The 12200-nt window shown below is 50.6% G+C and overlaps 1 protein-coding gene across 2 annotated transcripts in view; it reads right to left on the reverse strand.

Annotated features, from left to right (window-relative positions):
• Window positions 1–1014: 1014 nt before the first annotated feature.
• The window catches only part of LOC126543763 (Krueppel-like factor 6), a 389300-nt gene continuing 378114 nt past the window's right edge, over window positions 1015–12200 (reverse strand). For both annotated transcript variants that reach the window (XM_050190868.3, XM_072285911.1), the window contains exons 2-3: window positions 8848–9466; window positions 1015–5456 (exon numbers count right to left, since the gene is read on the reverse strand). In XM_050190868.3, the coding sequence (XP_050046825.1) occupies window positions 5281–5456; window positions 8848–9466 (795 nt within the window). In that variant the 3' untranslated portion in view covers window positions 1015–5280. The remainder of the gene's footprint in view (window positions 5457–8847; window positions 9467–12200) is intronic.

The following is a 12200-nucleotide window of genomic DNA, read 5'->3' on the forward strand; positions in this document are numbered from 1 at the left end:
CTGTATTTACTAATTTTTCCATCCGAACACAGCGCATCGGCTTTTTCGAACATGGTATTTAGCGAAGGCCTAAAATTAACTTTGGCGGCTATTCAACGTATGTTTGCAAAAAAACAAGCATCACGTGGAAATGAGGGCATCGCTGCTATCAATCGAGAATCAAACTCGTCGAGAATTTTTGCACTACAAGAACTGTTGGTACGAGCCAGGTTTCCAACTAAGTCGCTCTCACTGATAGTCCGACCCCCAACACAATATTTGCTTGTTCGGGCAGCCATCGCCATTAAGTGCTATCGTGCCATATTCTCCAATCCAACGGCGCTCCTGGGGAGGCTCAGCACATTTGCGACTGGGCAATAACAAGATGCTAAAAGAGAACTCGGTGCTGTTACATAACTGCACTGACGCTATCGAAATTCAGGGAGCGTGCACCCTATATATAAAATTCAAACAGCGCTAAACGACAGGACCAGAATGAGGAGGAGAGAAACACGGCGCTGATATATGCCCCAGTGTACGGGCCTTGCAGTTGTACATGTAGGTCCGTTGTTGAAGGGAACGCGCGAGTAGCTGGCTCGCATCTTGCTGGTGCTGCAGTTGCTAATACCTGCGGCAGCGCTGTCGATGTACTGTGCAGGAGCATATAAGCCAGCGCCATCTTCTGTTTGTGATTTGCCGCAGGGCTGAACCTTTCCATACTTGCCGCAGAGAGAAATTCGCTCATGCTCAGGTAATGCGTGTTCCCTTTAACAATGTACCTACCTGTAAATCAGCTCGATACACATACAAGTGGTGCATTAGTACAGTGATGCAGCACCGTGTTTACGCTTGATACCGCTTGATAACACATGTGGCAGCGGCCGACCGAGCCCTCCCGAGTGCTTGCACCGAACGATAACATGGTGCATCCGAGGTCTCTTTGCGCTGCTTCTATATGGAATGTTGTCTCAGCAGCGCGAGAGCCGCCAACAAGAGTTGGAGCGGCAAGGAGAAAACACACCAAACACACACACATGCGATGTCGTGAGTTTATTTCTCTTTTATAAAAAGCTTTCTAAGCGTCCAGTCTCACCTCGTTTGGATTATATAAATGCTCTAAGCGTCCTAGGACTGTCTGCAAGGTTCTGTTTTCCCGTGCCCGTCCTTCTTTTTTTTTCTCCTTAAGCTGGCAAAGAGTTTGGTCCGCGAAAAATCTACCACATCCCAGATGTTTTCCGCCCGAGTGTTCCAGAGCCGTGCAGAGGCCAAACGCGCTGGACAACGAACGCCCTTTGCTCCATTTTTCTCCCCTCGCCTTCCTTCGTCGCGGTTTGTGGCGCGTCGCGCCGTCCACACAGCAGTGTTGGCGGAGACACAACCGCGCACGCACGATCACTGGTGAGTTGAAGCAGCTCGAAAGCGACGATGCGGAGAAAACAATGGCAATGTATCAATGACATGCGATAAACAAACAGCAGCTGCTAGTGACACAATGTGCGCGCAATGTACTCGAGAGGAACAGAGAACACTCTTAAATGGTAAACAAGCAGAATGATAGTTGGAATTGCGTTGTAAAACGTAAGAAAACAACATGACGATTACACGCAGGAAACATTGCTTCACACCCTTTGTATCCAACACGCGACTCTCAAAACATGGCACTTTTGAAGTATGCAACGGGATGGGTGTAGTGAATAAAACCTCCCATAAATCGTTCTTCCTTTCCCTAAGGCTTTTCCTGTCCATTCTGAGCTTCTAACTTGCGACCCATGAATACTCTGCTTTGAGACAGCTCTAGGAAATAGCGATGTAAGACCGGTTTAAGTAGGATTTGGGCAGAAGCAAACACAGCCTTTTTTTTATGGCTTTTTTTTGTCGATTTTTCTGTAGCTTTTTTGGTTCCAATACAGCTGGACGAATTTACATATATATATCTTTCTCTCTGTACACACACAAAAAAGCATATTTTGTGACGGGACTAGAGCAGTATGATTATGCGCGGTGCACTGCGGTTAATAGTCTGCATGTCAGTCTTGTCGTATTTGGGTTATGAATGATGCACAGTTCTTTTTCTTCTCCTTTCAATGAATCGAAAGACTAGCACGAAAAACGTTTCGATTATAATGCCATTTGGTTTTGGTCATTTAGAACTGTAAACCACGTGCCGTTCGGCTAGCTGGCCCAGTGACGCATAGAAGTGGTATGCTTCGTGCTTGTTCAAAGAGAGCCAAGTCGTTGGCTCCTTTGGCTCATTTATCCCTAGATTGAAACTGATTACCTATTTTGCGCATTTTACGCAAAATTCATCTCGAAAAGTGTCTTCTTTGAGGCGTTTTGTCTAATCCCGGTTGCAACATGCAATTCTTAAAAGAAAATACACGAGGTACTAGCAAAATGTTTTGCACTTTTCAGAAACCAGGAAAATTGACGTCCTCTCCAGAACAGGCGTTTCAGTTCTATATACAACGGTCAAATTTCCTGAATATTGATTTCATTTCTTTCTTCCTTAGACATTTGCACTTACGGGCAGTACTGATTCATCAAAGTATACAGAAGAAAAAAAAGATTAACAATCGCGAAAGCAATAGTCTCTACATATACAAGCTCTGTCTCATGCACAACGTACGCGACATAAAAACTGCATTTCAACAACAAGACGACGTATTACTTAAGAAACTGGATATGAAGGTCACATAAAATTGGGAAGGGACGGTACTGACAGGCGGAAAGGGGCGATATCAAAATATATGTGATACTCAAAAACATAAGAGAGAAGGAGAAATAAAAAAAATGAAACAACAAACAAGTAATCAAAACTAAGTTTCTCTTATACACGGCGTCTCCTACCGCTCGATATGCGACACAGTGCTCGATCGCATCTGCGGTGGGAAGCGGCTCGCTTCCCGAGCTGCAGAAATCCTTAAGTGTTAAAAAGAAAGGAAAGAAACCAAAGTAAGCTGTGAACATCATACACGCATGCGCACGAGAACACTTGTAGAATAGAAAGAACGCGAGAATGAGACACATAAATGTACACAGTTGCGTGGCTTGGCTGCCGACCGTTCTGGAGTTGCGTCCTCCCCGGCTGCTCGCTGCGTGTGCAGCGCCGCGCTGAACGAGAGGCGCTTCTGCTGGCACAAACGGCTCCGCAAGCCATCACACTTCGGCAGGCAGTGTTAGCGCCTTTGAACAAACGAAATGTAAAAAGTTCACTGAAAACCACTGGAAGCTCCACACGGCGTCCGCAAAGCCTCGTATGTCTTTTTTTTTTTTCTTTTTTTTGTTCTTTTTCATTTAGCTTGGTCTAAGATGACATCTTCCCGCTGAAAAAAAAGTTTTGTGGATGCACCATGATTTGCTTACAAGAGTCATTTACTGGACAGCATAACGTAAGCAATAAAAGAAGGGAAAGACATTCAATTGTAGTAACCAGTCAGACAGCAACTGGAGCGAAATGTAACGGCGCTTTAGAAGGCAAGATTACTCCATACTGTAACAAACAACAAGGACTCATATGAAATGGAGGAAGATAGAATGCATGTTTGCATATGTGTGTGTGTGTGTGTGTGTGTGTGTGTGTGTTTATGTTTATGTGAGAGGAGGGGAGGAAAAGGGGGGGACAGTGTAGCGAGGGGAACAAACACCAGTATGTAATGCATGCACACGCACACGCACATCCACAAGCGAGACGGTTCGAGTCAAAGTCTTTCAGAAACGCGAAGCAGCATTGTCCACACGTTCCGCGTCGTCGTCGGCGGTGGTGCCGGGGAATTGTGGGGTTGCGCCGCCGACTCCTCGAGGCGTCCGGCGTCGTCGAACATTCGTCCACGCGCACTCACGGAGCGCCGTGACGAGGTCTTCCTTCAAAGGGAGCGGCAGGGTTCGGGAAAAAAAGGGGGGGGGGGAAGGGGGGAGGACGCGCTCCAAACAGTGTCCCGCGCGAAGCTCCTACGTTCCCCGCGCACGCAACGCACTCTCTCTAGGACTTGCCGAAAACAACCTCCCCGATCGCCTCGGCCCGTGCCTCTCGTCGTGGCGAAGAGACCGCGCTCCCCGTTCCTTTTCTACAAGCATCCTGGCAGGCCCGCTGAGGAGGCCGCGCAACTGTCACCCGCCCGAGGAAAGATCGAAGGACAAGCGAGCGCGGCGCAAGTCTTTGGTGTAGCCGTCAGACGCGGTAAGGAAATTACGTTCCGTTTTGGCAATACGACCGCATCGCCTTATCAAACCGTGCGTTTTTCGGGTAGGAATCAAGCAATAGAGAACCCGCGCTCTTTAGTTGCTCTCGTTTTGGTGTAAGAAATCCTGCACACTCAAGCGGAGATGAGACGTGCGCACTGGCAAGGGCTCTGCAAGCTGTCCAGGCGCTCCGAGGTGGGACGTCGTGTGACGCGGTGGGTCGTGGGGCGCACGGTAGCTCCCAGTGACCGCAAGAAGAACGACACGCACTGAAGTCGTCCGTGCCGCGGATCGAGAGCGCGCTTCGTAAGTGTTAGCGTACTCGATGAAGAAATAAATAAAGGATGAGTGGGATTGCAGGAATAGAGAAATGCAAATGACCCCGACCTTTTCTTGTCCCCTTGTTTTTCGTCAGCTATGCGGAGATGCCACAAAAGTCGGATCCGCAGCAGCGTGTTGGTTTTGGTCTTTGTGCACAGGATTCTTCCAGTTAAAACTGAAGCGCTCGAATATTGAAAATTCCTGTTTCAAGTGAACAGCTAGCAAAAGACGTTAATTAAGCATTCGCGACACGCTATAACCACTGTGCACAAATGCCCCGTCGGGTTTCAACTGGCAGCTGCTGCTGCAAGGGGGGCAAACGCATGTGAGGCCTTTTTATCTGAAGGATCGCCCTCATTATTTTTTTTTCTTCTTTTCTTTTTTGTTGTTGATGTTTTTTTTTTTGTTTTTGTTTTTTCTTAACGTCGTAATTCACTTGCATATTGAACCGGCAGCGTGCTGTGACGCGGACGTTCCGTGCACCATCGGTCGGGCTAACACCACGAATTCTCAGCACGGTAGAGGTGGTTAAGAAGTAAATCGCAAAAGCAGCTCCAACTCTTCGCACGCAGATAAATTTTCGCCAGCGTCGAGTCCTCAAAACGGCTCGATTACCGTGCAGGAAAAGTGATTTGGAGGACACGCTCGTGCCACGATGCTCAGAGATGACCGAGAAAGAGGGAAGTGGGCCGACAAATGGGGGGAGGGCAGGGGAGGGGGTGGTGTTCCGACGAGGAGGCGCGCTCCGCGCGGCGGGCCCGGGTCGTGCTCGCTGCTGCTGCTGCTGTTGGCGCCGCTCTCTCACTGGTGGCGCTTCATGTGCAGGGCCAGGTGGTCCGAGCGCGAGAAGCACCGGTCGCAGTGGTTGCACTTGAACGGCTTGGAGCCCGTGTGCTTCCGGTAGTGCCGCGTCAGCTCGTCCGAGCGGGCAAAGCGCCACTCGCAGCCTTCCCACGAACACTTGTACGGCTTCTCGCCTGCAACGAGACGGGGCAGACGCGGGCTTCAGCGCGCGCGTCACACGGGGGAGGCTTCCCCACACGGCGGGGCACAGCATCTGTCGAAGCGCGCGCGTCACATCAGCACGTGAACAGACGCACGCTTGCGCTTCCAGGATTGCCCAGCAGGGGTCGAAAGGAAACGACACGCGGCTGCAAAGATGCAGCGCGGCAAGCGCTTGGGGCAAATAGGTGCGCTCTCTCATACACGAACGTCTGTTCACGCTGGCGGCCGGGCAGCCAGAACAGGTAACAACTCAACGTCATCTTTCTTTTTGCCGTATTTGTCGGTCACGTGCCATGAAGATTGCAAGAATCGCGTATGCGCGGCATCGTGTCCGAAAATTCCTGCTCTGGAAAGCAACCTGCGACTTTCAGCAAGGCTGATTTCCATCTCTACGTGTCCACTGCTCTGTCACAACGCGCGAGTTTCGCAAAAGAAAAAAAAAATCATTTTACAGGCACATGAACGCGCTCGCTACAGGCGGCCGGTTGTGCAGACAAAATTTACTGCGTCTAGAGAATCAAGCCTAAACCGTAAAAAAGTGCATGTTATGCACTCGCATTCCTCGTTTCCGGAGCCAAATACACGCGCTTTGCGGCATCTACCTGTGGCTGTACGGCTAATCATCACAGGTGGCAGGTTATGTTAGCGTGGCAATGGAGCTTACTGCCCAGTACTCAAATTCATGCCTTTCTTCCAAGTGCTTAAGGTGGAACCTATCGCACGTCGTCTCCAATTTAAAAAAGGTAAGTACTAAAAAAGTGAAAAAGCGGCTGCATCGACGAGAGGGATCGCAATTGAGGCCGTTTATGTGGCCTTTCGACTGTCCCCCTCTCCGTCCTGAGATTCCCAAGGCGGAGTTCAAAGTGAAATGGTTTGGTTGCTTCAAATCGGCAACCGAGCTTGATATACAGGTCGCTTACTTTAAAGTACGATGCCCAGCGCAACATAAAAGAATATTTTAGGGCGTCAAACATTAGCAGAACAATTGGTAAATACGTTATGGACTCAGATCTTTCAGAGCAGCGCGCAGATATATATATATATAATTCAGAGTAGCTGTTGTTTTGTTACTTGACATAAAGAAAAACGATCATACAAATTGTCCGCTCAGTTATATTAAAGAAGTACTACAAAGCTCTTATCGTTTTCACCTACACTAAAGGAAAACAGCAAATAAAAATAAGCAGGTAAGCGACGGGTTGGCATCTATATTTAATCGCATTGGCAGTTCGATCTCAGCAACCATCCATTTCCGCTTCAATTTCGTTTCGCCCCTGCGTCACGTAGCGAGCCTCGCCAAAGCGCTCCTTCTTCACTGTCACTGCCCAGAAGAGCTTCGCAATTTGCTCCGGGAGCTTAATGGGCTTCCTTTAATGCCGAACAACACGAGTTCTCCGTAATGGGTAAGAACAACCACGACCGTAAATAAAGAGAGCAACGCTCTGCAGTACACGGAAGTTGAGTGGAATGTGCACAAACGAGAAAGAAATATGGTATAAGAAGGCAAGATAAGGAAACGTACAGAACCAGGCGCCAACAAACTTAATATATATATATATATATATTGGAAGGCCCTTATGAGCTTCGTTTTGCATACACTGCGTTACTTCCGAGAATGCACGACGGCAAGGTGTCTTGGGACCGCAACGCCTACAGAGAACTAAGCTCAAGGCGGCTCGCACGGAATGCGGCACGTTGACTAGGTTAACCGCTCAAAAGAGCCTCCAAAGAATGCGTCCTCTTGCTAATGCAATTAAACCTGGAAGTCCCGGTTAGCCTTGGAAAGAAGAATGGGCCGCCGTGCCTCGGCGCCCGCCCATGTGAACGGAAGTATATGGGCAAAGAGAAGGGAGAGATAACAAACTCGCAAGGAGCACTCCTGGGCAGAGCTGACGCGCCCGAAGCGTGCCTGGCGCATGCACAAACGTTCGCCAGTGGGAAAGTGGACGAGCACGGAGGAGCCACCCGAGCCGGATGCGCCTGATTTCGTGTTGACAATGCTATCGGCTTGCGCGAAAAGGCGGCGACGAGCAGTGCGGAAGAAAGAGCAGACTCTGGCGAAGGACGGCTAATTAAAAAGGCCCATCGGCCAAACAAGGCACCGCTGGGCACAATGGCCTCCTCGTCGCACGGCGCGGCTGCATTTGACTGGCAGCGTAGATTTCTAATTGGAGCCGCGGCCCACGAACCGAGGCGGCAGAAAATTAGCCACCATCTTGGCGTCCCCAGCGGCCAGAGACGGGGCAGCCCGCGAAGAGGCAAATTCTTGGCCGCCAGCATCGGCGTGCACGCGCGCCCGCGTGCCCCGCGCAGTTCGCTTGCCCAGTGCAGACTCCTTAATTGCTCGGCGCGTGCCCAAAAATCCTCCAAGACAATTTGCACCCCTCTTCCACTCGCCAGCACCCTTCCTTTTCTTTCGAGTGGCGCGTCACGTCCTTTCTTTTAATTCTCCGGAAATACTCCTCGCGAGGAACTCTCCTTCAAAGGCGCCCGGTCGACTGTTTTTCGCGCTTTCTTGCCCCCTCTGCGCCTTCGAGCCGTTTGAGAACAATTATTATCTTTCTTTTCCTCGTTTTTCCACTCACAATCTCTTTGTTCAGGACCCCCTTCAAAGCAGCCTCTACACATTTTTTTTTTTTTTGTTCTGTTCACTCATTCACATGGTCCTTCTGCAAGAGCTCTTGGTATTCAGTGGAGTCCAGACGACGCGGAAACCTTATTTTAGAAAAGAAGAAAAAATAAAAACAAAGGACTACAGGGACAAATTATTCACGTTGCTCGTGGACCTCAGCGAGGGATCGTATAGGCTGGATTCGGTCGCCCAATATAATATACATTACAATGAGAGTCGACGCTTCGACGTGTACTTGGGAGGAACAGCCGGAAATTGCTGCGCACACCAGACCGTGAGCAAATACGATGACGATTTGAGACGTCATCTGCGTATTATATCGTAAACATATTTTTCCGAAGGAACAAAGGCATGAATGTTTCTATCGCTCAGAAATGCAGCTATAGTAATTTACGAATAAGGCACGGTATTAAGCGCCTATATAGTACCAAGCTTTATGCTAAACCAATTGCAACCACATAGTCTAACATCTGCTCTTCCGAACTTATATATATATACACATTGTCGACCAAGTAGCATGTGAAAAGTTACGGCGACAATCGTCCAAGCTCGATCATTTACGGAGCGCAAGCTTCTCTGCGGGGGGCCCCCTTCGAAGTGGGTTTTCGGATAGCGGGGCTGACTGCGGGCGTGGCGCACGCTGCCCAGTCTCAAGTTAGGCGACCGCGCAGGCAGCGTGACCCTCATCACAAAGCGCGCGCCCGTCGCCAAGCGTGTCTGTGCAGGCTCACCTGTATGCGTCCGCTGGTGCGCCTTGAGATGTGACGACTTGGTGTAGACCTTTTTGCAGCCGTTGAACTGGCATCGGTGGATGCGGCGCTTGCTCGAGTCCACGTCGAAGCGGCGGCCGCCTCGAGCCGCGTGGTGGAAGTGCGCCTGCTTGGCGGCGGCCCCGGCCGCCGCGAGCAGCGGTGCGGCGGCTGCGTTGCCGCTCGGCTCGGCGACGTGGCGTCCGCTGCGGCCCGCACGGGGTCTGGCAGCTTCGGGCGACGACGGCGGCGTGAGCGCGGCACGCTGTACCAGACTGAATGGCGGCTGGGCCTTGGCCGAGCCGTCGCTCTCCCAGGAGAGTGCGCTCGAGGCCGAGCTCTCGCTCGCGTTGTCCATAGCGCCAGCGCCAAAGTCCAGGTCGTCCGAGAGCCGGTCGCCCTCGGCCTCGCTCGAGTCGCCCAAGTCGCTGCTGCCGATGCCCGAGTCGGCCAGCAGTAGCTTGGCGTCGGCGGGGCTGCTGCACTCTTCCCACAGACGCGCTGTTTCTTCCGTCGACGAAGACAGCTCGCGGCCCGAGCAGCGCTTGGACGTCGCGCCCCGGGGCTCGTCCTTTAGGTATCGGTCCATCTCCCAGATGGTCTGCACAGGGCAAAGAAATTGGGGCGTGAGCATTGTGCGCGCGCACAGACCTCCCTCCCATTGACCTTCCTTCGCACAAAGCATCACGCATACGACATGACCTAGGAAGAACCTAACGGTATAGTGAAACAATATTTGAGAGAGAAAAAAAAAGGGGGGGGAGGGGGGGTCTCTTAGCAACAAATGGCGAATGCACAGCCCCAAGCACGCTTGTATAAAGCGCGGGAGCGGTGTGCCCAAGAGGATGTTTGCGACGTCTACTGTGTGCCGCCGGTTAGAGACAACGTACTTTTCAAAAAAAGAAAAAAAAAAGAAAACACGCTTAGCCACGTGGGTTCGTCTCCGTGGCTGCCCCTTTTTATCAACGATACCACCCGGTAAACCTCAGCAGTCGCCAAGACGTAAATCGAAGACGTGCGTCACCACCTCGCGTGGCACACAGCGCTCACTAGAGCAGCTGTCTCCACAGCAAAGAGGGCAGGGCGACTATCGATGGCATGCAAATATGGCACCACTTGCAGAGGAAACTGTCTCGACCTATAGCGACCTCCAACATAGTCGGCAGAAGTGCACGTTGCCGCACACTGCTCCCACGCACTAGGCAAGTGTGCATTCCACCCATGCCATACAATTCTGCTCGTACAAACGAACGTCTTTCACACTAGAGATAATGATGGCGTCAGTTGACTAAACAAACTAAGTAGCAGAATGTAGCTATACATCTCAAGGAGGGCGTTGCTGCCCTGACCAAGGCAACTGTCGGAACGTTGGCCCCGCCGACATTGCCTGTCCCACCACTGTTAATCACTTAAAGCCTCCATCTTCCTTTGAAGTTCTGTGTTGTTTACATTCCAAGGAGTTGCACGGGCGTGCGTGCTGAGCAGAAATAACGACCAGCGCTGTGGAGCCTTTTGTGAACCGTGTAAGAGACAACAAAACGCCGGTTATACCATTTACGACCCACATGTCCATTGCAGATTGACAGAATGCACCATATTGCCTCCAGAACGACAAGAACAAACTATTGTTTCTCGACAAGCGAAAGAACGCGTTATGGTTATATTTAGAGCACAAAAAAGAAGGAAAAAACAACATCAAGAGCGAGAAAGTTAATCGAATCGGAATGAACGGTGTCCATCTTAATTAGCAGCGCGCCAGGAGTTCAGCTGCCTCACATGCAACCAGTTCCCTCGTTGCACGAGCATAATGTGCCGCCACCGGAAGGCGCCATGGGTTATCCGTTCCTAAAGCAATCGAGGCCGTTATGAGTGTCCTTACTTTGGTTAAGCTTGCCCGGTGAAGGACGCTGCCTGGTAAATTTTGAAAACCATTTCGCGGTTTGCGCTCACAGCGTTGTTACGGTTCACCGTGTGCGGCGATGAACGGATGCCAAGCGCCTGAGACACGACGTGCCTAATCGTCACGCTCGTCAACATGAAAACACTTGTCTGTCGGGTGCGTGCGATGGGATTATGCACCGGTGTAAATCCTACTGTCCTTCGTTCACCACCTCTACGCCACAGAGTGGTTTCTTTGCGCATTCCTCTGTGTGGGTTGACTAGTGTGTTGACAAGGCCCTCTACCAGGGAGCGAGAGAGGATGAGGTTGCCCGGATAGTGTAGGGTATAAAAAGGCTCGCGAGACGACACGAATAGATATTCTCTGCCCTTGCGTGCAGGAGCAGGCACGCCGAACGTCTCTGTACTTTTTGTCTTAGAGCGCACCGCTCATCAGTAACGATGTATTAAACTTCTGTTATTCTTTGTACATCACCTCGTCTTCCCTGCCGAACCCTCTCCAATGGTCAACCTGCTTCGAGCTGCAAGCAGACGCTGCTGAAGGTCGCCGAAACCCCTTCCCCGTAACAACCGGTACCAGTTCTAACAGCGTCTACTCGGAACAGAGGCACGACCGAGCGAGAGCCGCGAAGGCACGTGGTGATGACCGGCTATGCATCATATTACCGTGTCACTACTTATTCGCCAGCGAGATTTGTTATCTAATTTTCGCTGATCGATGAGTAATCGAGGTCTTGTACGCAAACTGTTCCGAACTGTTGTTGGTCGACGTTGTCGGTCTCATCGCGTTCGCGGTCGTGATTGATCGACGCGTTTCGTTATGATCTATTCTTATATGCACGAACGACATTGTGTATATTGATCTCAGCTCGCGAAACTTTTACCCGCAGGTTAGAATGCAAGCTCCCGTCTCTTGAGCTACTTTAGTGTAAGTGCGGTGCTTAGTCTATCAAGTTATTTTATCTATCTCCAGAAAAGCTTGCATGCGGCTGCACAAACGTTTGTCGGTCATATCGATGGGCTTAAGAATAAAGAGAAGTTTGTCGCCTACAGCTGTCCTGTTCGCAACGGACGGCTATGCTCGCGAACAAAGTCACGCCAGCAACCTTTGTTTCTGCGGTACACGGAGCTGTTTATTATGTCATGTTAGCATGTCTAAGGATTAGTGTGGGTGATACAGTCCTGAAACGAGATATTTAACGCCTGGCGAGCTCTTGGAAGCGGCAAAAGAGAATATCATACCGACCGTCTCAGTCACCAGGCACCAGGCCCGTATGCACAAAGCGGTTCGAACGCTGAAGTGGTTCGTGAGCAAAGGCGTCGGCCAATCGCGTTAACAAGCATTTGTAATATCAGCAAAGGCAGCCAGCCAGTGATGAAGCAATTCTTGCGAAGGAATTCTATCTGTGAATAAGGTCCCTGCTTAGTGGAAATCA

This window comes from Dermacentor andersoni, chromosome 1 (assembly GCF_023375885.2).
Source record: "Dermacentor andersoni chromosome 1, qqDerAnde1_hic_scaffold, whole genome shotgun sequence".
Classification (NCBI taxonomy): Eukaryota; Metazoa; Arthropoda; class Arachnida; order Ixodida; family Ixodidae; genus Dermacentor; species Dermacentor andersoni.